This window comes from Marmota flaviventris, chromosome 2 (assembly GCF_047511675.1).
Source record: "Marmota flaviventris isolate mMarFla1 chromosome 2, mMarFla1.hap1, whole genome shotgun sequence".
Taxonomy (NCBI): domain Eukaryota; kingdom Metazoa; phylum Chordata; class Mammalia; order Rodentia; family Sciuridae; genus Marmota; species Marmota flaviventris.
This window is the reverse complement of record NC_092499.1, coordinates 178,841,798-178,868,378: the sequence shown is the minus strand read 5'-3', so window position 1 is coordinate 178,868,378 and position 26,581 is coordinate 178,841,798. Positions and strand designations below refer to the sequence as shown.

Genomic DNA, 26,581 nt, shown 5'->3' with positions numbered 1-26,581 from the left:
AATGAGCTCTTTACATTATGTTCTCCCATTGCCACAGGCCAGAATCACTCGGATCCAACCATGGACCCATCTTGAGGAAACACAGGACAGTTTCTGATGCCTCCCCCAGCCTGCTGCACAAACAGATCAACATACCCCAGGACCCCTCACCTGGAGGGCTAGTCCACCTCTTCTCTTGGGATTCCAAGGCCGGGGCTGTTTGTTTTGCTTCATCCTGTCCTGGCATTTAGAGCAGCACTGTACACAAGATGACTTAATTGGGCAGCCAGGGCCCCTGGGGTCTCTTACACCTCACGGGGAGGAGGCCAGGCCCAGCCTCTTGTTAATTACCAGTTGTCTCACCATGGCAACTCACACCTGGGCTGTTGTAGCCAGTGGCAAATTTCTAATAACACATTTGGTTCCCCATCCTTCCACTCCCCAAGCTTAGTCACTTAACCAACTGTGGGCAAGACCCTTTGGAAGCATGGTGGACCAAGGCGTGTAACCATAGAGAAGGGCATGATTGTAACCCAGGTAGAAAAAGTATCAGAGTCTGTTTGGTGCACAACAGATTAACTGGTGGCCAAGAGGATCCCATTCACATCTCACTCCTTACCTTTCTGCATTCACTTGTTGACAAGGAGACGTTTAACCTCAGAGATGTTTGTCTGGGGTCCATGATGGGCTCTGGCTTAATGTCAGACACACATACAATAAATCCTCAAGGAATAGTCTGGGATGTCAGTTCACAGAGAACCAACCACACTCTATCCCAACCAGGACGGGTGGAGAAGGACAACTTGGCAAGTTTGGAAGAAGTGCCAAGGAAACCACAAGGAGAATCAACCCTGGGGTTTCTTGGTGGATATCAGATTCCCAGATGTCTCAGCTTTCTTTAAATGAAATAACCATGTTTGGGTACCAAGGTTCAGACTAGCTCAGTGTGGTCAAGGAAGAGCACCTTCAAAGTCCTAGAGCATACATTATAAACTGAAGGGGGGGACCAGCAATCAATTGTCACAGTCCTCCAGGGGATGCAGAGTTCTCAGGACACTGCGCTAGACACCAAGGGCCCATGTCTTCCTGGGCTACTGTCCTATTCCACACTGTTGAATGAATGAAATGACCTATTTCCAACACCAACCCTTCCACTTTGGCCAGGCCCTCCCATAGCCCACCCCCAACCACCCGACCTGCAGAAGAACAAAAGGAAGAACAAAACGCCAGCCTGTTATAGAGAAATACTGATTTTAATTAAACAGAATAAGGTAAATTCTAGGCATCCGTGTCATCTTTCAGCCTAAAAATTAGCAGAAACAGTTGAAAACAAGGCACGGTTTTTCCCCATACTTGTTATGTGGCTCCAGTTACAAAAAAAAAAAATTTTAATGCAAATGTTAAACATAAAAATAGAAGTCTTGAGAGTATTTTTAAAAAGTGTATAAAAAGCCAAGGTTGTCAAGGTTGTTCCTGATTCTAAAAATAGCACCAGATAAGAGGAGTAAAAGGTGTTAAAAACCACTACAACAGCATTTCTGAAATGCAGCTTGTCCGACCTCCCTTTCCCCTTAAAAATGACGTTATCATGGAATAAAAAAGGATTTTAAAATCTCTGGAGGAAGGATGCAGCTTTTATTGCAGCTTTCCCCTGCCATCTCTTAGATGAGGGGCAAGTGTGAGGAATGTGCTTCTGTCCCTGAATGTCCAGAAAGGATGAGGAATGTGAGCATCCAGGTTCTCATCTGGGGACCTGTGCCTGTCGGTGCACGGATGGGGGGGGGGTCTTACCTAGCTCAGCCCCCTCCTTCATGCCCCTCATACAGGAAAGAGGAAGATGACTGAGAAGCTAACTTCTCCTACATAATATATGGCAGCTTATATAATTCCGGCCCACCCCTTCCTGAGTGCCCCAGAGACTTCTATTGCAGATTCCAGGAGGGATTTAGCTAAGGGGGGCTCCTGCCCTTGGGTTTATGGGGAGGGAAATCGCCCTGAATGAGATGATGATGATGATGTCATCCCTGCTGAATCACCATCATGGTGAGAAATACTCTAATGGCTAATGGCCTTGGACTGAGACAAAGGGAATGTGGTATCACAAATAGGTATCACTTCCTCTTCTGGTAGCCCTAGGGAAAAAACATTCATGCTGGACCTTTAAAATGTCCCTCACCATCTACAACTGCACACAGAGCTGTAGACACTTTTAAAAAGTCTTGCAATCAGTCTTGGGTGATTTGGCATTCTAACCTGAGTATATGAGGGCTGTGGGTCTGTGGTTTTGGTATCTTAGCCATTGTTTCTCTGAGTGGTAAACCCAAGAGGGAGGGAAAAAAGCCATTTTACTATCTACTTCAAGTTTTAGAAGAAAAAAATGAGCACCGTGTTTGGCTGCTCAGAGCAGCCAGGTCGGAATTGTGCACAAGGGGGTGGCACCTTGGCCACCCCTGCAAGAGAGGATCAGGAGGTTCTGCTCCCAGTGAGCAGGAGGACTAAGGGGAGACCCAACACAGCTCAGCTGAGGGCAGAGGGTGCCTTTAGGGATCAGGGTGCCTTCTGGGTCCTGGCTCTGTCCCAGGAACCCTGGTGCCCCAGCAGGCCTGGGTAGAACTATTCACATGCAAAGTAGTCCTTCAGGGGGGCGAAGAGGTGTCGGATGACGGGCACACTCCAGGACCGCCCAAGCAGCTTCTGGCGGGCACCGCGGCCCATGTTGGACACATCCGTGTAGTGCACAGGAAAACCGAAGATCCTGGGAGGGCACCAGGGGGAAAAGACAAGGAGTGAGAAGGGCCCATCCCTCTAGCATGCCCACAGCCTCTGGGGAGGAAATCCTCACCTCAACAAGTCCCTTCCCTTAACTCAAGCCCCCTGGGCCTGCAAATAACCCTTTGTTGAACACCAGAAGGTCCAGATGGGCTGGTTCCTCAGAGCCCTTGCTCATGAGATGGACGCAGTGGCACATGCCTATAATCCCAGCAACCTGGGAGGCTGAGGCAGGAGGGTCATGAGTCCAGCCTCAGCAACTTAGTGAGGCCCTATCTCAAAATAAAAATAATGGCGGAAAATGTGTTTCAGTGGTTAAGCATCCCTGGGTTCAATCCCAGTACGTGTACACACACACACACACACACACACACACACAGGGGGGAGGTCAGGAAAACTTGATCAAATGATCGTCATGAGGCATGGCTCCTCCAAAATCATGAGTTCAAGCCCAGCCTCAGCAACTTAACAAGACCCTGTCTCAAAAAAATAAAAAAGGATTAGGATGTGACTCAGTGGTGAAGCACCCTTCGGATCAATTCCAGACACAAAAAAAATTTTTTAAATTAAAAATTAAAAAAAAAAAAACCCACAATGATTTTCCATCAGACTTGGGTACGTTACAGTGAATATATCTAAGCATTCCAGTTTTGTCCATAGGGATTTACCTGGCCTCTTAAAAAGCTACAGATGTGCTGAATTGTCCAGGTTTAGAACCAGTACTAAAAATAAAATCAATGGACCAATAACCGAAAGTGTGCAACACCCCAGGCCTGTGTCTTGCTTTGCCATAGCATGTACCCTGGGACAAATATCTATAGCAACCCTTCCATCATATCTTCACCCCGATGTGGATACATTCATGAGTAACATTGTTATCAGTTTTCTCTCTCTGCCAGTCAGAAGTTACTTCAATACCAAGATATAGCTAAGTGAAATTAAAAAAAAAAAAAAAAAAAAAAAAATCAAACCAGAGTTAAAATATCTAGAATGAAAATATTGTTATGAAAGTCTTCTGAATATAACCAAAATGTAAGGAGGAAAATTCATAGCCTTTAACATGACTTGCAAATAATAATTTTGAAAAAGACAAGTTAGACCAAAATGGTAAAAACAAAAAAATTTACATCCAAGCTTGTTCTTGGTATCAAATTAGAAGAAGGTAGAGACAGACTGTGGCTGAGGAGGAATCAGCTAGAGAATGAGCAACTTTGCACAAGAAAGAGCAGGTCTTTAGCTGGTCCCTCACACACCCTAGGCCCCGGGACAAGGAGCTCTCAGGGCAGCACAGGCGGTGCCCGGTGATGCCCAGTCTGCTAATCTCAGGTTCCTCACCACCGCCCGCCACTTCTGCCCAGAAATAAGGGCTGGCTCTATAAGGGCATTTCCACCAAACCCACACACAAGGCTGGGAAACTGTGGAGATGTGGCAAGCACCTGCCCCTTGGTGCGGCTGGCCTGGACGGCTCCTTCCTCCCCTTTCTGCCGCTGTGCAGCCTTGCTCACCTTTCGAGCTCAGTGCACCACAAAACATCTTCTTTGCCATTCATGACAACAGGGAAAAGTTGGTTTTTCCCCTGTTTGATGGAGTTGGACTTGGTGGTTATTGTCTGCACTTTCTTTAACTGGAGAACAAAATGATATATCACGGAGTAAGCACAGCAGGAAAGGTTCCAGGTGGGATTCAAGGCTCAAAAGCCCTGAGAAAAGATGGATGGAGCACAGAGGGCAGGTGTGTGGGAGTCGGGGCAGGGTAGAGCTGGCAGCCAGAGTGAGAAAAGGAGCTCACGAAGGACAAGAACATTGTGTGCTTCCCACAAATGCCAAGAAGGTAAGGCACAGCAAAGACCAGCCTTGAGAGAATGAAATGAGCACCAGGTACCTATGCATGAGATCACCGGGAGGGGGGGCCAGGGCCAAGAAGAGTTATTATAAATAAAAGGCAGCCAGAGTTTGGAGAAATGGTTCTTTGCTTGATGCAGACATGGAGAATTAGGTTCACAGACGTCTTAATGTATTTATCTGTGATGTGACAGTCGTTAATTTTTTTGCAAGAGCATCATTTACGTTTATTACTGGAAGGGCCAGCTGAAATTGCCTCTTATGTATCCAGCATTAACAATTGGAAAGGCAAGTTGTCTGTTTCCCACAGTGATTACTTGTTTATCAAGAATGTCTCCTACACTTAAGAACAGAACAGTTGTGTGGGAGAAAGAGGCCCAGTACCACAGTCATGTGGAGAGAGGGGAGTAGACACCAATAGGACACACCACCAAGGTCACTTTCCAAGTACCCGCCTTGGGGTCACCCAGTGCGCATTCAGGAGGGTGGTGGGGCGGCCATCTGGGAGCACACCTTACCTTTGCAGTCCTACTGAATTCCAAGCAGTCCTGCAGCTCGAGCTTATCATTCTTTGATGCTATCACAGGCCTGGGGACAGCCAAAACCCATTACTTTCTACCCTCTGCAAAGGCCTTGCTCAGGCCCCTCCCAGGGTGGGAGGAGGGAGGGTCTTTGCGGCAAAAATGGGTCCAAGCAGTGAACATGCTCCTGTCATGTGATGGGCAACACACTAGGCCTAAGGACTAGTCTGGGTGCCAAGGATGGACCTGCCGCTGGAGGGGACGGTCCAATATCTGCAGCTACTGCCTCACCTCCTGAGTTTTGGCATCGGTCAAAGCCATGCTACCTCTGAGGAAAGGAGGGAACAGTGGACAGGGAGACAGAGATTCCCTCGGTTTGCTCATTGATCAAGTCAAGCCAGCTCCATGGAAGGAAGTGCTGGCGGGGAAACCAGGGCCTCGTGCATGCTAGTTGCTCCAGGGCTGAGCTTCGGTTTTATAGGAAGAGCTGGGGCTGGATTTTGGTGGGACTACTTGATACACCAGGACAGCAAACAGAATTGATGGCTCATTACTGGGGATGCAGGCTGAGGACGCTGGAAGGTGGGGTGAGCCCCACGGGAAAGTGATGGGGAGGTGTCACATAAGGATCAATTGGGCTCTTAACAGTTAACTCTGGAAACTTATTTTGCAAATAAAGCGAAGCAAACAGGCCCAAGAAGGGCAAGGGACAGACGCAAAGCATTTGAGCAGTTCCAGGGCGGAAAGGCACAAGACATCTGCAAGCAGAGTGGCTGAACACAGGGCAGTCCCCGGTTATTAAGGCCAGAAGGAACTCGTACATGAAGGTGGAAACTGTCCACTGAGGCCGAGGAACCACACAAAACCTCTCCCTAGACTGCAGACCTCCTCCTCCTCACTTTCTAGGTTTCCAAAGTCACCCTATTCCTGTCCCTCTATTGCAACAGGGCAGGGCAAAACCACAGACTAGTAAAGACTAGCCTGGTGTGACTTACACAAACTAGATGATTTCAGGTCTCAGCCCCTGGTCCCTGCTCGACACGCACCCATAACCCCAGAGAGCTCGGTGGCAGCACCCATAACCCCAGAGAGCTCGGTGGCAGCACCCATCGACTCACCCACCCTCCACCAAGAAACGAGATACCTATGAACCTTCCCAAAGCCCACCCCCAACGTGAACCTGTGATCATCCTTTAGCATATCAATGTGTCCAATCCTAGATTGGCAGCAGCACAATGGTGTCTGGGTCTAAACGTGAACATGATACCATTTGATTGGCTGACGAACCAATTAAAAAGATATGATATCCAACAGAAATTCTCAGAACCACTCTAAAACCCCCTCACCTCTACTCACATTTTGGTAAATGCCAGAAAATTATCATGCTTCCAACATTCCCTTGTAAAAGAAGGTGTTTCAAGCTAACATTTTCCCAGAACTGGGATGTCAGTTGCCACATTTTGCATCTTAATTAATGAGTTGTTCTTAAACCATGAATAGACACAATATTCAATCCTTGGCAAAACCCCTTGTTGTGGGTCTATCTAAAGAGATCTGAGCTAGCTCTGGTAAAAAATGCAAAGGTGGAAATGTTAGGAAACCTCAGGGAGATGTTTGGGGCCTACCATTTATCATCTCAACTCTGTCACACAGCTGGTCCAGATCCTTTATTTCAAGGGGAATGGGAATCATAACAATTTCCATGTCCTGACGGGTACTGCTATGGCAGCTGGGAGGAAAGGCAGAGCCCAGAAGGAACAACAAGAGGCATCCCTGGCATCAACATGGCTCCAGCACCTGGCACTCTTAAGAACCAGGCCTGTCTGCTCACCATCGGGAACAAATAAGTAGGCCTCAAGTCCTGGCCCAAGATTCCTTGAAATACCAAACAGGAATCAGCCCTGAGATACTGCAGATTGTTCTGAAGCCCAGACTGGGGTTGTTTCTCAGTACAGACAGCACTTTCTAGAAGACTGGAATGTGAAAGCTAACATCTGAATTTCTCTTGGCTGTTACCTGGGATCCCACTAAGAGTCCCCTGTTACCTGTTCATCCCAGGTAGGTTTCCCCAGAAGTATCTAGCCCTGTGAGCAGCAGAAACTTTGATGGCATCAATCATCACTGGGTTACACTGCAGAGACAGAGAGAAGGGGAGCTGCTTGGAGACCACATCAGATGCCAGTGGTCACTCAGAGCAGGGCTTGGGGGATGGATGCAGGTGACTGAACTGCCTCTGGCTATGGAAGAAGGATGGATCTTCCAACCAGGATATAGGTCAAGGTACCCCCAAACAGCAACTCATATTACAGATCTGGCAAGTAGAGATCCGGGGTGAAAGAGGGCATCTGGGCCATATACAGCTCTGTACCTCTAGCTGCCAAGTTCAAAGAGCATCAGGGACATAGGTACCTCCCTGAGGCTCAAGCTATTAACATTTTGGCAAACACAAAAAAGTATTTAACAGGACTTGTTGTCTATTAAACAGAATATAATTTAATTTCCCTGAATCCTCAAAGCATCCATTTTCACAACAAGAACATTGAGTCAAATTTCATAGCAAAAGCAGAAGGTGGCTGCATTGTCGCTGATTTCTGTGGGTTATGGGATCTGGTCACAGCGCAGCCAAGACCCTGGGAAACACCAGCAGTTTATACTGCCAGCAGGGCCTTCCCTGCCCAGGTTGCCTTTGACCACCAGAGCCCTCTGGGCATCCTCACCTCCAGGAACCGTGAGATGTCCCTTTTGTCGCCGACCTTCATGGCTACAACATTCTCAAACATCCAGAAGAATGGCCGGTCATCCCCTTCTTTGGGGCGTGAGTAATTGAGCAGGTGGTAGAATTCGAAGAAGAGTCGGCCAGTGCCCTCTATGCCCAGACAGGAGAGAAGGGGACCAATCAAAGCCTTCAGCAAAATCCCCAGAGTTCTTTAAAACCACAGTAAGGACAGCACCATGGGTTCATCTCCCTAAGGTCCTGTGGAATGACTAACTAATAGCTCAGGGTGGAAAATCTGCTTTCATAAAAATGTAAGGAAGATCAATGGAGAAAAAGAACAAGAGAAGGGAGGGAGGGAGAGGGGGAAAGAGGAGGAAATAACTTGATTTTGTTAAATTCATTCCATAAGTATATATAAAGATACCAAAGGGAACAATCAGAAATAAACAAGGGAAAGAAAAATCAATAGAAAAGAGGAAGATGTGGGAGGAAGACAGAGAAATGGATATTGAAATCAAATTCCTTGTAGGCATGATTTTGTCAAAATGTACCCAACTGCTGCTTCTAACCATAAAAACAGGCAGGACAGTGTCCTTTCTTTGTGGGTCAAGGATGTACAATGGGGTTTGGACAGGGCCTGAGGCACCTAAAACAAAGGTCCCTTCTCAGGAGGTTCCACTGGACCAGACTCAGGTGTTGCCTGTGGGAGACAAAGTTGTTATGGGACAAAGAAGAGCTGCTCACCATACAGGCCTTTCCGGGCAGGATTCACATTTGATAGGTCATTGCATGGGCTTCCACCGATCACCAAATCAAATGGACCCCACTCTTCAATCTGAGGGACCAAAAGAGACAGGCTCAGGGCAAGAGTGTTTCCCAGGGAACTACCAAGAAAACCTCCTTCTAGAATCTTCCCTGGTCAGCAACTCCAAGGAAATGCACTCCTCACTACTGCCCAAGATGGAAACCAGTCTGTGGTTCGCTTTTGTGGTAAGTAAAAGACACAGGCTCTCTTCTACCCGAAACCCCGAGGCTCACATGGGAGTAGGGGACATTCAGGGTATAGGGGGCAAACAAGAACAGAGACAAGCCCACCCGGGGAGAGGTGACCCTCACATTTTTCTTTGTGATGTTCCTGACGTCATTCACATATTTGATGTTTCCCTCGTGCTTCACGGTTCCAACGGCGATGGATTCCTCGCACACTTCTGAGGCGACATACTTTTCCACTTTAATGCCCAAGTCTTTGAGGACCAAGTAACCTGCACGGGGAGAGGCGGGCACTTGAACACAATGAGAGCAAGGGCAGAGCAGCTGGCTGGCCACGGCTTCCTGCCCTGGCAGAACAAGGACACTCCTCGCTACAGTAACTGGCAGTGTAAGAGTCAGCGCAGGCGAAGGCCACGGGGCACCAGGCAGAGGCTGTGTCTACTCCATCTGTTGGAACTGAAAATTGGAAAGAGCCAAGACGGTGGTAACTGTCACCTGACTGATGGACAGTATATTTGTGCAGGTGGATTGAAAAATTAGATGCCTGCATAGAATTAAAAAACACTAAAACAGGACTCAGAATGAGGGAGAAGGTAGAATAGTAAGAGAAGCCACGGGCAGGGCCCCTGAGGACATCCGAGGCCTTGAGACTCCCTGGCTGCTCACCCTTGTGGAAGCAGAGCCTCCCTAGTGAACTTACCTGTGGCAATTCCATCGAATAGTGACAGGACTCTAATGGGCCGCCTTTTGGCTGCGGGAATCGCAGGGTACAACTTGGGGGCCTCCTGCCAGATAAGGAAGGAGGGTCACAGAGGTGAAGGAGCAGGGGGAAGACTCAACCTCTGAGGAAGGGAAGGGATGACTTTCAGAGGGTTCAAAGCCGGCTGTGGCTGCCACAGAAGCTTTGATGAGAACTGGCAAGGGAAGACACCATGTGCCACCATGCCCGGGGCAGGGAGTGGCCGCTCTATTCCCAGGTAGGAGGCCCGGCCAAGCACTAAAGGACAGACCCTCAACAGCAATTATCTAGGTGCTCTGGCTAAGAACAGGAAAAAACTATAAAGAAAAAAATAATTGAGATGTCCCAGGATTCCAGGTCCACACTGAGAAGCCAGGGACAAAGAGGCCTCCTTCAGAGCAGGCTGCCTGAGGCCCTGAGAGGCCACTTTTACATGATCTGATTCCCTTAACACCTGCATTCTTTTGAAGGCTATCTTCAGACCAGTGGCCCTGGGGCCTGTGGCTTACGTATTCGAGCCCCATGTCGCTGGTGAAGAAGGTCTGCAGGCGGACATTCCAGTCCTTCCGGCGCCGCAGGACTCCGTGGCAGCGCTGGGGGAGACACATGTAGCAGCTCCAGGGCTCCTGCAGCTTGGCGTCCTCCGCTGTGCCCTTGCCCACCAGCACCTCCAGACACTCCACACAGAAGCACCTGTACCCAGTGGCCAGGGAGAAGCTCTGTGACCAGGACGCCTTCCCTAGGTAGATGGCAACTCACTGCCTAACAACTTCAGCATGAACTGCAAGGTCCCGCATGATGTGGGCCCTTGATTCAAAAAAGGACGAGTATGCTCGGCACTTCTTATAATTCCTACCAATGGACAAAGCTCCAGAGAGGGAGTCTTCCCTGAAGCCCCCTGACCCACTCTTCCCCATGGGGCAGAGCACATCCCTGTTTATCCATTTCTAGTCCTAGGACAACTACAATCAGCATGGCACACGATGGCTGTGCTCACGACTTCCACTTCACCTTAGCTCTCGGGGTGCAGGCCTGAGATTGCAAAAACAGGCAGCTGTCCCAAGACTGCAGGAACTGCAGGGTACAACTCGGGAGCCCCGGGGCCTGAGGATGTGCCCATAGGGCCCAGTGCTCACCGGCAACAGCTTGTGTTGCTGCAGAGAAGCAGCTCACGGCCCTCACAGCACACGGTGCAGTAGGACTGATAACCATCGTCGTCGTACATGTAGAACAACTCAAGGAAGCGATCCTGCAGTCATGGAGAAAAGTCCGTGAACAAGTCAGAGGTGGCCTGGTATCCTTTAGGGGACAAAGGCTCTGGTTTGCAAGCCATTATAGATGAAGCTCTCTACTGGGCCACCCTCCCCTCCAAAAGGAAGACTGCAGGGCGCTGGAGACCTGCGAGACTTTCACTAATGCCTGTGCAAGTACCATCTGCAGAGAAAGGACCTGGAAGATTCTGGAGACAGGAAGAGGCAAGTGCAGGGCAAGGGGAGGAGGACTTACCCGGCACGTCTGGCAAAGCCCCCCCTCAAAGAGCGGGTGGAAGGACACGGGGTTTTTTCTACCACAGGACAAACAGCTATCTGTAAGAAAGACAGGGCCACAGGTTATGGCAATTACAGCTGCAAGGCCAGTTTGAGCAATCACTGCAAACTTGCAGTGTGCCCATCCCAGACCCTGGGCACGCCAGGCTCACACACACAAAGGGCAGGCCAAACTGGATAACAATAGCAGCCCCTCCCACAGAGGAATATGTTTTGAGGACCTGGTGGGACAAGTTGGCCATGGTATGGCAGCAATTTGGGAGGCTGAGATAATCAAGGCCAGGCTAAAAATTACCCCTATACAAGGGCAGAAATTTGGTGCAATAGCACTCCTGGGTTAATCCCTTTTTCAGGGAGGGGGGGTAATAACACTGAAGCATTTGTAACTCCAAATAGCTTTTGATGGCTGAGGATAGGAATTGCCCGTGGCATTTCCTATACAACACAGAGCTGTAATCTCTGAGCCCAAGTCCCCACCAATATGCTATTTTTGTCCTGGTGTCCTATCAGTAGGTCTGAAGTGTTTCAGTGACTTCTTGCCACAAACCAATCCTTCTACAGTAAAAGGGTCTCAGGTTATATGGATAACTATAGGTTGAAGGTTCCAGAGTGTCCAGGGATGCTCCAAAACCGGGCTTTCCCTGGGCTAGGGACTATCTTTTTCCTACTCAACACACATCTGTGGACTAAAGGCCACCGGGCTGAGGAAGAAGGGGCTTGCAGGTACTTCCTCCCGTTCATTAGGTCTGTATCATTAGGTCTGTTCTGTGTCTTGAATCCAGAGGAAGTTCCCAGCTAGCACATGCTGAACAGAGTCACTAGAGAGTGACAATGACAGTGTGTGCCCACCATTCACCTAAAAGCTAGTTCCTGGAGGAACTTGGTTTCAGGCTGTCTTGGCTCAAGTGCCTGCAGTTGCATTCTCTCATCACACCTCCCTGCTCGCTCAATTAAAAATATTTCTCAATTTAAAAAATTTTTTTAAATTATCCTACTCAGTCTGTACAATGTTCCAAAAGGGACACAAAGGAGGACAAGGAAGCCCAGATTTGAGCCCAGAGCTGTGGGAGAACCCAGGCAGGCCTTGGGTAGTACCCAGAGGGGAGGTAGATGGGGGGGGGGGTCAATGTTACCTTCCAGATTGTTCTTGTTGTTGGTAACATCAGAAACCATTTGTTCTGTTGAGGAGAGAGGGAGAACGTGTAAGGAGGTGAGCTCAGGGACAACAGGGTTGTGTTCTCATCTGCACCCTCCTTACAGGGTGGTCCTCACACCTGCCAGTGCAGACCGTCACCTCCCCTTCCCCAACAATCACCTCGGCTCTGATCTTCCTCTCCACGGTCCTTGCCATTGTTATAGCAGTTTGTCTTGAGGCGCTTGTTTGGGGGACAGTGGTCAGAGGCAGCTGAATCATCAGTTGTGCGTCTTCGACTCTTGTTTTCTGTGAAAGGCAAGCAAATAGCAGCCGTGGCTTGATTGGAGGAGGATACAGGATAGGTGGGCCCCCAGGCAGACCACACTGTGCTGAAAACCATCTACACCTAGGGCATCACAGGGGACTTAACACTGGGTTGACATGTCCATGACAGGCCACCAGAAGAGGAGCCAATCTAAAACCCTACCCCAGGTTGCAGGATCTTTCCTATGTGGGGGGTGAAAGAGCATGTCCTCTTGGACTCGCAAGAGGAAGTATAAAATGCAATCCACAGCTAAACCCTGACACATCTACAAGTGCTGTCCAACACGCTGCCCAGCAGTCACATGTGGTAACCAAGCATTTGAAATGCAACCAAGTGACTGAAGAATTTCCTTTGTCTTTGAATATCAACTGAAAATCTGGTAACTCATTTAAAAAAAAGTTCATTTGATATTAATTTGACATCTAAATCTACATTGGAAATGATTTGGTTAAACTGCATTCAATTGACAATTGATATTTGTATTTAATTCATCTATACTGCATCAACATTTAGCATCAGAATCAAGATGATATATACTGTATGCATGCCTACAATCCCAGCTTCTCAGGAGGCTGAGGCAGATGATCACAAATTCAATGTCAGGCTAGGCTACATAACCCTGACTCATAAATAAAAATATAAGGAGTTGGAGTTGTTGCAGCTCAGTAGTAGAGAACCCCTGGGTTCACTTCTCACCACCAAAAAAGAAAAAAAAAATCTTAGAATGTAGCTCAGTGGTAAACAACCTTTGGTTCAATCCCAGAATTAAGGTATATAGGAAAATCTATAAAAATACTTAATTTTTAAGAAAGTACTAAACAAAGGTGAAAAATCAATTTTTATATTACACTACCATTAATACTACAAACGTTATGTTAAAATGTATGAGTACTAAATTTTACATGTCCCCTTTCAATGAAAACTACTAGAAAATAATATGGTGGCTCCTTTGTTTAAATCCCATTCAGTTTTCTATTGAAACATAAAACCCCATTCATTTAACCATCAGGGTTAACTTTGACTCTGCCCTTGAGAAAGAAAATTATATAGCCATCAAAATCATAAGTACTCTTTTAGTGACAAAAATCACAATTGATAAGTGCTTAGACAATGAAAATTGAGAAATAAAGGGAAGGGAGTAGGAATCCAAAAGGGTTCAGAAAAGGCTAAGGATGTGCAACCCAACAAGATAACCTGGGGGAGGGAGTGAGGGGGGAGTGAGGGGGTTCAGATTGAAATTTGATTCTTTTCCAGTGACCATTGCATATGCCAAGAAATTGAAAGAGCAAAGAAAATAGAATATAGATGGGAAGGGAATACCGTGTTTCCTTGATTCTAAGTTCCTACTGCCTGCACGACGCACCTTCGATTTATTAACCACTTTGTAGGGGAAACAAAACAAAACAGAAAACATTAAATGTATGGATTGTTAAGACACATCCTGCATTTCAGGAAACCATGGGTATAATGGAGGAAATATGGTTATTGGAAAAAATGTTTAGGGTGTCACATTTAAGGTTTTCTCCAATGACCAATTTAATAATTTTTTTTCCTTTAAAAAAAGAAAGGATGCTTCCTGCTTATTCAACTTTTTATGAGATTCAATCTCGGTTTTATGTATATGACATTAATTTAGCATGAAAGTGTCTGAGGAGGCCAAGAAAGCCTGGAATGGCCTTCATCTGCGCTAGATGTTTCTCACAGGCCTGGGTTCACAGGACACAGTTCACAGGCCACGGAGGTGGGACTCTGAGGAGTCTGGCTGCAGATCAGCTGGGTGGGGCATGGGCGGGTGGGGTGGCACGGTCTCTCAAGGGCTTCTCCCACCAGCAGAGGCAGCTGGCAGTGGGCGCTGCCTCAGGGACTCATTCCCACCTGGTTGGTTGTTGTTGGGTTTGAGGCCCTCGATCCCAGTGGGCTTGAAGCCCCCGTGGGCCCACTCCAACATGGGCTTCAGCTGGTCCTCCAAAGAGTCTCCAGGGCTGCTGGGGAAGGTCTTGCCAGCTCGTACCCTGGCTTTCTGCCAAGATATAAAGGCAGAGTCTGTGGTGAATGGGGGCGGAGATACTGCTCACCAGGGCGCACCCAGGGACTCCCCCTGCCAAGGCCAACATTCCCCTTGACACTGGACCCCATTCATAGCAGGACAGCTGTCCTGGGCTGCAGCACGTGACCTGGGAAGGAAGAATAGCCTGGGCAGGGAGACAGGCAAGAAATCATGGAACTCGGGGTGGGAGATGGTTAGTATTGTATCTTGCCCTACGGAAACAAAGTATGATCTCTTTCCTGTAGGGAATGAGCTTTCTTTTAACCAGTGGAATCAGAAAAGCTCTGCCACTTTGTGACAGTGGAAGTCTCTGTCAGCTCTACCTTAACACCTCTGTACCTCGTTCAAGATGGATAATGAAATGAAAATGAGAATGCAGTCAAGCATCCTTTATTACGTGGACCATTAGACTTTGCAGGTGTTATTCAGAGAAACTAGCTGGCTCAGGAATGCCACATGAACCAAAACAATGTCAAGGCAAGGTAGGAGAAGGGAGAGCACTTAACAGTTCACATGTGATACCATGGCCCACAGACAAAGTGGCCTGAGGTGCTCTCCAATCTTGGCCTTGAACCACTCCACAATCATGGAGCCAGGGGGAGCTTTGAGGTCTCTGGAGAAATATACTGACATGAATCAACCTCCCACATACACACCCTTCCTGATTCAGACACTAATAATGACAAGCAGCAGGTGGGAGACCTCCCAATTAGGACACCAACACTGGTGATGTTCACCTCCTCTCTGATGGCACTGTGCCCTCCAAGCCATACTTGGCCTCTCAGTGACCTGAGCTAGCTCTCAGTAGACCTCGTTTCCTCCAGGATGAGGACCTCACTCCCCACTCCCCATGTTACCTCCAGGGCCTGGTACATGGCCTTCCTGTATGACACCAGTTTATTGAAGGTGGCCTGGTTAAAATGCTGACTGAACAGCCCTAAGGCCACCAGTTTGTCTGCAGAGACCTAGAAGAGAAAGACATCATCAACATCTACCTAACATCTGTAACTTCAGGAAGGAAGATTTTCACACACTTTATGTGATAGCCCATTCCTGGGGACAAAATTCACAGATGTCAGTCAATCCAGAAAGGAAAGAAAAAATATATATATATAAGAGAAATGGTACACAGAGTCCTGAATCAAATAGAGGCAGCAATGGCACATTCCCCTCCAGAGGTGGGGAACAAGATACTCAGAAGGACAAACCAGGTATATATGTTGAGGTGTGAGGGGCGAGATCATTTTCCCAGGAACAACCCTGAGGCTTGGGTCTGTAATTCACTGTGCATACATTTTGTGTGAGATGTTTTGCTTCCCTCATTCCTGAATATAAGCCTGGTAGTTTTCTCTTCAGCTTTGGATTAAATAATTTCAGATATAATCAATTTGATCATTTAGTTATTTGATTTTAGGTATTGCAACTTGACATGCCAAGTCCCCAGGCCAAGTGGGAAATGAAAGTGTCCCAGGCAGCTGATCAGAGGTACAGGACGCATGTGCAGTGCCGTGGTCCTGAGAGTGCACTCCAAGGCTCTCCTCCGTTTTGTACACAGACTGATCTCCATGAAGAGGTGCGTCCACCATTCCTGTAGAAATGGCCAACTGCTACCAGCTGGAGCCACCCACAGGCATGCACTGTGCAGGATCTCATCCCACAATTCCAACAGTCCCATAATGACTCTTTTTGGCATCAGACCGTATCATGAAAACCATTTTCAATGTCACTGGGTCAAGACAATTCTAAGGAAGTAACCCTCTCTGGACCAGGCACTGCACAGGTGTCCTGTACATGTACATACAATCAGGGGCTTCGAGGCTAAAATAAGCCCAGGACACTTGTCCTTCTGCTCCCTCTGCTGGTCAGAGAGGACATCTTCATGCAGTGTCACCAGGCAGTCACATGTCTGTGATCCGCCTTGGGGAATCTCAGTGTCTATGAGAAGTGGCAGGAAAGAGGCCAATTCATGGAAAAACTAGAAGCTAGAAACCAGGAACAAATTAGATGATAACTCATTCCCACATTTGCTTTCATCTCGCCCAGCTTGTTAAATAGGAACCTCATAAAACCTGCTGGGAATTAAAGGTTGGACCGACTTTTTGGTTGTTTTTGAAAGAATACTGAAGATTGAACCCAGGGCCACATTGTTGGCCTATTTTTTTTTTTTTTTTTTTTTTTTTTTGGGTAACCCATCTCCCTTCTTATTGAACAGAGGCATTTAACCACTAAACTACATCCCAGCCTTTTTTTTTATTTTAACAAAGGTTTTGCTAAGTAAATGCTTACAGCATCACTAAATTGCTGAGGCTGGCTTTGAATTTGTAATCCTTCTGCCCCAGCCTCCTGGGCCACTGGGATTGCAGGCATGCGCCACCAAGACAAGATATTCCTAATTTGAGATAGAGTCTCACTAAGTTGACCAGCCTGGCTTCATACTATAAAATTATAATATTAGAAATATAGGCCCACCAACAGGTAAGCACACAGGTGTTGACTGACATTCCTAAGAGACCATGTCAGAAAAGGTCTTCTTCCTGCACTACTCAAACCAAAATTTTTTGCAGATCTCTTAACTGCACCGCAGGGCAGCGCGGGTGGGTATGGAGGATTGAAGTCAGGGGCACTTGACCACTGATCCACATCCCCAGACCCATTTTGTACTTTATTTAGAGACAAGGTGTCTCACTGAGTTGCTTAGAACTTTGCTTTTGCTGAGGCTGGCTCTGAACTTGCTATCCTCCTACCTCAACCTCCCAATCTGCTGGAATTACAGGCGTGTGCCACGACTCCCGGGTTGCTCAGGCTTTCTACAGGAGATAAAAACGTAATATAGCCCCAGTTGATACAGCATAAATGAGGCCCTGGACCCAGCAGTATTAACTATTGAGGCCCAGCACCTCAATAGTTAAAAATAAACAGAGAATTCCAGCAGAATTCATGGTCAAGGAAAAATTTTTTAAATGGTTCATATCAATCACCAAGAGGCTCTGAACTATAAATTTTTCCTAACTTGCCTCAAGGCAACATAAACCCACCTATAGGGGTGAGGCAGGGGTGCCCACCACACCCCCATTGCAGGCCTATATGAACAGATGGTGACCATCCCTTCTGACCTTTCTATTGAGTACATTTGGGTGCCAACCCAGGAAGATACCCCCTAAAATCTCAGATAGGTATATGATCTGCCCCAGAGAAATAAATCCAATAAGTAAATATAGCCTGGTGAATCCAGGACTTTCCACCCCTTGCTTATCCCCTTTGAAAGTGCAATGAGCTCTCTTGCCATAAACTCAAGTATCTGCTTAGCAGGTGAATACAGGTAAGCAGGGAGTACAGGTAAGCAGGGGTATACAGGTAAGCAGGGAGTACAGGTAAGCAGGTGAATACAGGTAAGCAGGGGAGTACAGGTAAGCAGGGAGTACAGGAGGTAAGCATGGATTACAGGTAAGGAGGGAGTACAGGTAAGCAGAGAGTATAGGAAGATTCTGTCCTTACAGAAGACTGCTGCATCCTTCTGCAGAAAGATCGCAAATTAACTGCCTAAGGAAGGAACTAACACTTCAGATCTACACGACTTGAGATTATGCCTTGCGCTGGACTCACCTCAGAGAACTTGCCATCACCAAACCACTGGACCCATCGCATGCCGGACATGGCCTGGCGCTTGGAGGTAGCCTTCCAAGAAACCACCATGGCTGGCCACCAGGAGAAGCCCTTGATCTTGCCCCATACCAGGTCCCCTATTCCAAACTCTTTCCCATCCTGGAAGAGAAACCACATAGAATAAAAACATTTGTGAAGACATGTCAACCTGGCCAGCTCCTCCTGCCCCTCCACTGACCCCCTCAGCAAAACAAGCTTGGTGCACAGATGTGAGATGTCACTGGTGGGGAGCTCAGACGGCATGCCTAGCATGTGAGCAACCCCGGGCGCATACCCAGCCACAAGGAAAGAAAGGAACTCATCAAGTGTATCCACAGTACAATGTCCTCTGACATAATGCACAGAGTACATCCTGTACCATAAGTACCTCCATGGGAAGGGAGGCTTCACTCAGCAACACTCAATTAAACCATCGTCCAGATCCCTGCATGCATTAAGAAGATGAAAGTAAGCAGTGCTGGCAATCTGGCATATAGCCAGATATAACTCTTGCGATTATAAACATAACTAATAATAGGGCATAACTAAAGCAATTATAGCCGGGCTACAATCAAATGCACAAACAGAAACCACATTATGTACTGTGTGTTAAACACAGTACTTACATCTACGTACAAATAAGTGATGTTCAGAGAATCACAATTCACACAGTAACTCTGGTGCCTGACTTAAAATGTCTCGGGGGAAATGGGAAGGACCATGTTGTATGTAGAAAATTTAGAATTCAAAAATGGTAAAAATGACAAATTGTAGTACCACTGGGTAGTCTTTAAAATTTATCAACAATAGGTCAGGTGTGGCGATACACCTGTAAACCAGCAATTTGAGGTTGAAGCTGGAGGATAAAAGCCTAAACAACTTAGTGTCTCAGCCCAGTGAGAAAGAACCCCACGTAACCCCCCCAAAAAAAATTATCAACAGTACACAGGCGTGGTGGTGACACATGTCTATAATTCCAGTGATTTGGGAGGCTGAGGCAGGAGAATTACAAGTTCCAGGTGAGATTTAGCAGTCGCCCAAGACCTTGACTCAAAAATAAAAACTGGGAATGCCTGAGTGTCGTGTGACTGCCTGTAATCCAGGGGCTCAGTAGGCTGAGGCAGGAGGATCCCAAGTTCAAAGCCAGCCTCAGCCACTTAGCGAGACTGTCTCAAATAGAAAAAATAAAATAAGAGCCTGTGGATCTAATCCCTGGTGCTAAAAAATTAAAAATGTTTAAAAATAAAACCACTGGGGATGAGCTGGGGATGGTGGTGCATGCCTGTAACCCCAGCAACTCGGGAGGCTGAGGCAGAAGGATGGAAAGTTGAAAGTCAGCCTCAGCAACTTAGCAAAGCACTTAGCAACTCAGTGAGACCCTGTCTCTAAATAAAATACAAAAAAAAGGACTGGGGATGTGCGACTCAGTGGTTAGTGCCCCTGGGTTCAATCCCAGGTACAAAAAAAACACTGGGGATGAATGTGGCTCAGCGGTAGCAAAGCCACCAGTGGCTGGTGCCTGTTCTTACATTCGGCATCCTGGGGCACCCGCAGGAGGAGTACCTGGTACTCAGTGTTGTCGGAGTCTCTCCCCTCTGCGTCCACCTGGGAGGTCTCCGAGTTCTCCTGCTGGCTCTCAGCTAGGCTGGCACAGGGGGTACTGCTGCTCTGTGGTGTCACATCGTCCTCCGTGAGGTCGATGGTGAGGTAAGGAGTGGACGGGGATGGCCACGGCGTACCTGGCGAGGCTGTTGACCGCCGCCTTAGGGACTGTGGATGGAAGGACACAGTTTGCGTCACAGCAAAGCAAACCAGGTGATTGGAGACCAGTGATTCCCCCTGTGGCTTCCCAAGTAGCAGAAAGAGGGAAGAAAGAAATTGAGGAGGTTCAAAATCACCCAGGACAGTTTTCAAAGGAAGAAGTGTCATTTAAGTGGTGAAAGTCATCACGACCAGAGAAAGGACAATGACGGGTAAGTGCCAAGAGGCCCCATCTGAGAAGGGGGATCCTGTAACCACCTATTGTGTCCCCACTGGAAAGAGCAGTGGAGTTTTCTGGAACAGAAGACACTGAGGCGACAGGACAGTTCTGGAAGTTCCACCCAAGAGCAGGCCAGGAGAGAAGCCATTCACCCGAGGAGAAGCTTTCCAAAACCCAGGAGAGAAAAGGAAAATCAAGATCCTGAAAAAGAGCCGTGAAGAGAGGACACGGGTCCTGCACCAGCCATGGGTTCTCCCCGTGAACGGCTGGGCAGGGGCACCAACCCTGGTAGCCGGGAACTCCACGGGAGACTCGTCCACGTGACTGCGGCCCTGGCGGCCTCGGGTGGGATGTGGGAAGGACTTGTACCTCTCCCGACTGGAGGCACTGTTGTTGCTATTTCGGGTTCGGACCTGGAAGCAAGACAGGATAGGCACCAGGCCTTAGGTGACTGGAGGTATGGGGACTGGGACTCGGGGCCGCACGACAACCGAGGACACCTAGTGGTTGGAAGGCAGTAAGGAAGTTGATGTGTTTTGCTAGTCACAGCACACAAACCTGGCCAGAGAACAGCAAATGAGGATAAATGCACAATTACCAAAACCACACTTTTTTCCCCCCAAAAGGAGCATAAAGCCAATTATTGTTTTTCTCAGGAAGGCCAAGGCTCTCATCCAGGAAGGAAAGGCCATTATACTACACTTTCTCAAAATGGTATGAGTTTGAGTGTTGCAGCCCAATTCCAATTCTATAAGACTTGATGTTTGGGGCTGGAGATGTGGCTCAAGCGGTAGCACGCTCGCCTGGCATGCGTGCGGCCCGGATTCGATCCTCAGCACCACATACAAAAGATGTTGTGTCTGCCGAGAACTAAAGAAGAAATAAATATTAAAATCACTCTCTCTCTCTAAAAAAAAAAAAAAATTAAAAAAAAAAAAAGACTTGATGTTTAAATCCTGGAAAGTTACTGGAATCTTTGTGTGTCTAGAATGGGGACATAGCTCAGTGGGTAGAATGCTTGCCTCATATGCACAATCCCAGCACCACAAAAAAAATAAAACTGGGATAATTAGCCAAGCAGGCCTTTAATCTCTACAATGAAGTTAAAGGAGGCAGGAAGGCAGCCTCACAACTTAGGGAAACCCTGTCTCAAAATAAAAAGGGCTGGGAATGTAGCCCAGTGTTCCTGGGTTCAATCCCCCGTACCAAAACCAAAACTAAATTAAATACACATATTAAACTGGAAAAATGAGACTATAATCCATGTCTGGAAGTCAGTCAGTCAGTAAGTGTCTGCCTAGTCTCTAGGGGCTGGGGGATCATGAGTGCTAATTGACATCCCATCCTCAGACGTTAAATTCTGAGGTAGAGCCACAGCATCTATCTCCAGAAATGACAAGGGCCCCGGAAGTGACTTGACAGCTGAGCAAGCTGTCTACTCTGAAAATTCTATATCACCCTACCATTTTCAAGAGAGGGCCAAAAAAAGATCTTGAAATCTGCCATAGAAAAGATACCTCCAAACTATGATAATTCGTGAGTCTGGCTGTGATTTCCTGAATTTTCAATACATTTGTTCACCTGTCTTCCATGTCCCCCCAGGGGGATCGACCCATCCCTGGTGGGAATCCCTGGGCTCTGCACATGGGACTTACTGCTGGGCTTGCAGAGCGGGTCCTGGTTTCCCGGAATAGTCTTGGCATCACAGGAGCCTCAGAGCTGTCTCCATCTTCTTCACCATCTGCTTCCCCTGTCAGATCCTTTTGAAGGAATAAGATCAATTTTTCAATGTTAAATCACACAGGCAAAGTAGCTAAAGACTGGATCCCCGGAAACCCTTCATAAAATTAAGCAAAGACACCAAGAAATATTGTCTAAAGGCTTTTGCATTAGTTCGCCACAGGATCACAGGAATCATCAAGTCACAGGAATAAGACTTGATAAGGAAAATGAGTCCCAGAGCTCACCATGATGAGCAAGGGACACCAGGACAGTTTCCACCACTCGAAGCACATGGGGGAAAATGCACGGAAACTGCTCACTGGAGACACTTCTTGATATAATGACAAGAAGCAATGCCACCAACCCAGGATTGTGTCATGAAGACGCTAGTGCAGGCTCCAGCCGCACCCAACATGCACAGAGCACAAAAATTGAAACCAAGAGTAGCCAGATGTGGCTAAAGCTTTCAAAAGTCTCATTTTTTGAAAGAGCCCATTCCCCTTATTTTAGAATTGGAATAATGTTTACACACAGCACAACAGGGTTATCACAAGCCTCAAATAACACAGGCTTAGCTTAGACACAGGAAATCCTCAGATGGATTTCATTACTTTTACTGATAACTAACTGGATAACACAGTAGCATTCCTGAGGCTGTGATCCAGTCTGTCTTAACCCTCCACAGCCTTTGGACACCACCTGGATCCCTTATCTGGTGGACCACCACTAAAACACAACAGATGCCGCAGAAAGATGTATGTGTGCTCACTGTCTGACTTCTGCTCATGACTGTCCCCAGGGCTTGCCATGGGCTTGCCATAGCTCAGCGGTAGAGCGCTTGCCTCTCAGCACCACATAAAAATAAAGATATTGTGTCCATCTTTTACAAAAAAAATCCTAAACTAAGACTAATTATAAAAGGACATAAATAAACAAACATGATGGAAAAAAATGATGTTGGTAAAACTGAAGAAGTAAAATCTTTAATATTACAGCAGTTCTAACAATTCTTTAAAATCTTGTTAAAAATTTTCTTGAGGCCAGATAACCTGATATCAAAACCACAGATGTGAAAACTCACATCTTCTATTCATTCTATTCATGAGTAAATGAATTTCAAAACAAAATCTGCCAGGCTCAGTGGGGCATGCCTGTAATTTCAGTGACTTAAGAAGCTGAGGCAGGAGGATGGAAAGTTTGAGGCCAATCTTAGCAACTTAGGAAGGACCCCATCTCACTAAGGGCTGGGAATACAACTCACCCCAGGCTCAATCCCTAGTAACACAAACACACACACAAAAGAAGAATTATGAATTATGTCATAGCTGTCCAGGTTAAGAAATAATTTCATACACAGGAAGCATTCAGGAAAACAAAACTTCTCAATTTAGTTTGGGGAAAAAAAAAGATTAGCTTCACTTGTCAGTAGCAATTTGAGCCTCAGAGACCTACTGGATGGATAAAAATATTATAGCTAATGTCCTGGAAGGGGAACATGGGAAACTACCTGAGTGTAGCTGATTAGGCTGGAGACCTCCCTCTTGGACAGGCGAGAGCTGGATCTGCGGCCTAGGGAGCAGAGCAGAGTTTAGGAGCAGAGTTTCGGAGCAGGCCCCCGCCCGGAGCACAGCCTTGCTGATGGCTGTGGCTTGAGATCTTGCGGACCATGTTGCCTCTGGAATGAACTCTCAGGCCCTCGGTACTCTTGTCCCTACCATGGACTCATAAGCAACAAGGCACAGAAACAAAATCAGATCCAAAACAGTTCTGAGGGGAGCCATCTAAGTCTGTGACCAAGAACTGCATTTAAATGAGGAAGTCAGGTCCCTTGCTGGTAGGACACTAGCTTAGCATCCGCACCAGGCCCTGGGATCAGATTCCAGGTATCACTAAAATCCATCAATAAAGGCTGGGACAGGAGGATTGCCAGTTCAAAGCCAGCCTCAGCAATGAGGAGGCACTAAGCAACTCAGTGAGACCCTGCTTCTAAATAAAATACAAAATAGGGCTGGGGATGTGGCTCAGTGATGGAGTGCCCAAGTTCAATCCCTGGTACAAAAAAAATAATAAGTCAACAATTCTGCATCTGCCCTTTCAGCCACATGTCCAAAACACAGACATGTGGCTATTAGGGTTAACAATGCAGAAAAAGGCCACTGTCACTCTTGCATTAACAGAAAGTTCTAGAGGACAGCACAGAACAGGAAGGGATGGGGGTGGGTGGTGTGAAAACCAAGACAGGCAGAAGGCCTAGTGAGGTGGTCTGGAAGTGCCACAGGGAGGGTGCTGCAAAAGCAAGCCTCAGTCCCAACCACAGGCCTGGGAGAGGGGCTGGGTCCCACTGTAGGAGGGCCAGAATCTTGGCTTGTGGAGGCAGGATCACCCTATGACTAGTGGCAAAGGACAGGAGAAGATGCTAAGTGTCCCTCCCCTCAGAGTCCCAGCTGAGGGGAGGAATGGGAGGGGCTGAGGCAGGGAGAAGGAGGGGCTTTGGCTGGCCACATCCTCCCTGGGCGGTGATAGAGGGGAGGTCTGTCTGCAGCGCCCACCCAAGGTATCACCTGACCCCCCCGACTCCCATCTGGCTGGCCACCTCTGATCTCAGGTGAGCGGATAGCCTCCAGGATGGGGGGCGAAGGGGCGTCCTTGGAGTCGGAGGACTGGTCACTGCTGGCCCCGTTGATGAGAATGATGGAGTCCTCCCTCCCGCTGGCGCCCTCCTCTTCACTGAGGTGTCTGGTATCCCCCTTCATCGTTTCCTGTGGGAGAAGGCCAGAATGGGTAGTGGAAGGGAGGCAGGGGCACGGATTAGCACAGCCCCCATCTTCCTGCCAGTGGCTTGATGTCCTCAGGCCAAGGGAGGACCCATGACCCAATCTGAGGATGACATCCTACCCCAGGACCCCACCCAGATGGCCCCCCATAGTCTGCCCCCTCACCAAACTCGGAGGCTCAGGACTTGGTTCCATGTGGCCAGGCGGCCCCGAAGGCTCAGATGCCAGCACCCCGGACAGAGGAGTGGACTGGGGCTGGGGTTTGAGGCTCAGGCTGCTCTGTACAAATAGCTGGCCCCTTCAGACAATGCCATTTAGGACCTAGCTGGCCAGGCCTGCCTGCCGCCAGCCTCAGGTCCCTCTGCCCCTGGCCCCTTCTCCCTGCCCAGCCTCTGCAGGGCCTCAGGAAGCCAGAGCATTATTTTCCCTCCTGACCCCTTTGTTTGCTCTCTCCCTTCCCCTCAATCTCCAGGTCCTCTTCCCACCGCCCCCTCCTCCCCCACAGAACCGCTTCTCTCCTCTCCATGGCAGCACAAGCCCCGCCTAACCCCATCCTCAGGGGCCCATTGGTCTGCTGGACTGTCACTCACTCCCCTCCTCCCTCACCAGCTGGGGCTTGGAGTCCCAAGTTCCCAAGAAGAGAAGGATGGAGGAGGCTCAGGAGCAGAGCCTGGGCAGTTACAGGAGAGGAATGCCCCACACCCCCACCCAGGCTTGGCCTCCCCACTCTGTCCCTTCTGTCACCGCAGTATCACCAGGTCAATCAGCTAAGACACCACTTATGGAATGTGGAAGCTGAAGTGTGGCCCATTCCACAGAGCCAGCACTAATTAGACATTTGTTGGACACAAGAGTCTGCACCTTTCTCCCAGGGAGACTGTGGGCTCATTTTATGCAAAAAGAAAACTGGTAAATGAAGTTCATCTCCAGAGTCAAAATTCACATCCAAGCATCAATGGTAGATCGCACCCCGCTCAGTGGTGAAGCACTCTTGCCTAGCATGCATGAGGCCCTGCATTTGATCCCCAGCAACACAAAAAAGAATTTTATCCAAGGACTAGAAATGTGCCTCAGTAGTAGAGCAGTTGCCTAGCATGTGGGAGTCCCTGGGTTCAATAAATAAACAAATAAGAGGGATGGGAGAGGGGTGCCTGGAGTTGTGGCTCAGTGTTAAAGCCTAGCATGCATGAGGCACTGGGGTCAATCTCCAGTACTACATAAAAAAAAAGGGGGCCACTATTGGGTACAGACCATATTTAAAGTCTCAGGGCATGGCGCCTAAATCATTAATTTCCAGGTGGGCACAGTAGCACATGCTTATAAATCCCCAGATTAATTGGAGAGATTCAGGCAGGAGGATCACAAGTTAGAGACTAGTCTCAGCAACTTAGCTAGAACCTCAACATTTTAGTAAGAAAAAATAAAAAGGGCTGGGTGAGGCTCAGTGGTAAAGTGTCCCTGGGTTTAAACACTAATACCAAAAAAATTAATTAATAATTAATTAATTTCAACAAGTCACTGGAGGCCCTGGGGCTGTAGCTCAGTGGCAGAGTGCTTGCCTAGCCAAGTGTGAGGCACTGGGTTTGATCCTTAGCACTGCATAAAAATAAAATATAGGCATGTGGACCAACTACAAGAATAAAAAAAATTTTTAAAAACCCACTGGAGCTGGGTGCAGTGACAAACGCCTATAATCCCAGAGGCTTGGGAGGCTGAGGCAGGAGGATCAAGAGTCTAAACCCCAGCCTCAGCACTTTGGCTACCCTGAGCAACTCAGCAAGACCCTGTCTCCAAAAAAAAAAATACAAAAAAAAAAAAAAAAAGCCGGGAAGCTTGGGGTGTACTCAGTGGT

At 47.8% G+C, this 26,581-nt stretch overlaps 1 protein-coding gene across 3 annotated transcripts; it reads right to left on the bottom strand.

Moving 5' to 3' along the window:
• Positions 1–1,256: 1,256 nt before the first annotated feature.
• Dnmt3b (DNA methyltransferase 3 beta) lies at positions 1,257–24,708 on the bottom strand. 3 transcript variants are annotated; one of them, XM_027945299.2, is made up of 21 exons: positions 24,549–24,708; positions 23,463–23,524; positions 21,889–21,993; positions 20,518–20,646; positions 19,816–20,022; positions 18,214–18,372; positions 15,468–15,575; positions 14,439–14,583; positions 12,419–12,544; positions 12,237–12,281; positions 11,063–11,142; positions 10,693–10,805; positions 10,066–10,249; positions 9,518–9,602; positions 8,944–9,089; positions 8,572–8,662; positions 7,829–7,977; positions 7,157–7,242; positions 5,109–5,178; positions 4,255–4,373; positions 1,257–2,734 (listed from the first exon to the last, which is right to left on the bottom strand). In XM_027945299.2, exons 1-21 carry the CDS (start codon positions 24,706–24,708, stop codon positions 2,593–2,595), a joined length of 2,511 nt encoding a protein of 836 aa, XP_027801100.1. In that variant the 3' UTR covers positions 1,257–2,592. The 3 variants fall into 3 exon arrangements, with proteins under 3 accessions (XP_027801100.1, XP_071464942.1, XP_027801101.1); XM_071608841.1 differs by lacking the exon at positions 4,255–4,373; XM_027945300.2 differs by lacking the exons at positions 4,255–4,373; positions 5,109–5,178.
• Positions 24,709–26,581: the final 1,873 nt, after the last annotated feature.

Bases quoted from the DNA above. Each gene is read 5' to 3' on its own strand.
- Dnmt3b (XM_027945299.2), bottom strand. From the start codon at position 24,708: ATGAAGGGGGATACCAGACACCTCAGTGAAGAGGAGGGCGCCAGCGGG. The intron at 20,023-20,517 runs GTTGGTGCCCCT...TTCCATCCACAG, and splicing joins TGGAGTTCCCGGCTACCAGG to TCCCTAAGGCGGCGGTCAAC. The intron at 5,179-7,156 runs GTAACAGGGGAC...GGCTGTCCCCAG, and splicing joins AACCTACCTGGGATGAACAG to GCCTGTGATAGCATCAAAGA.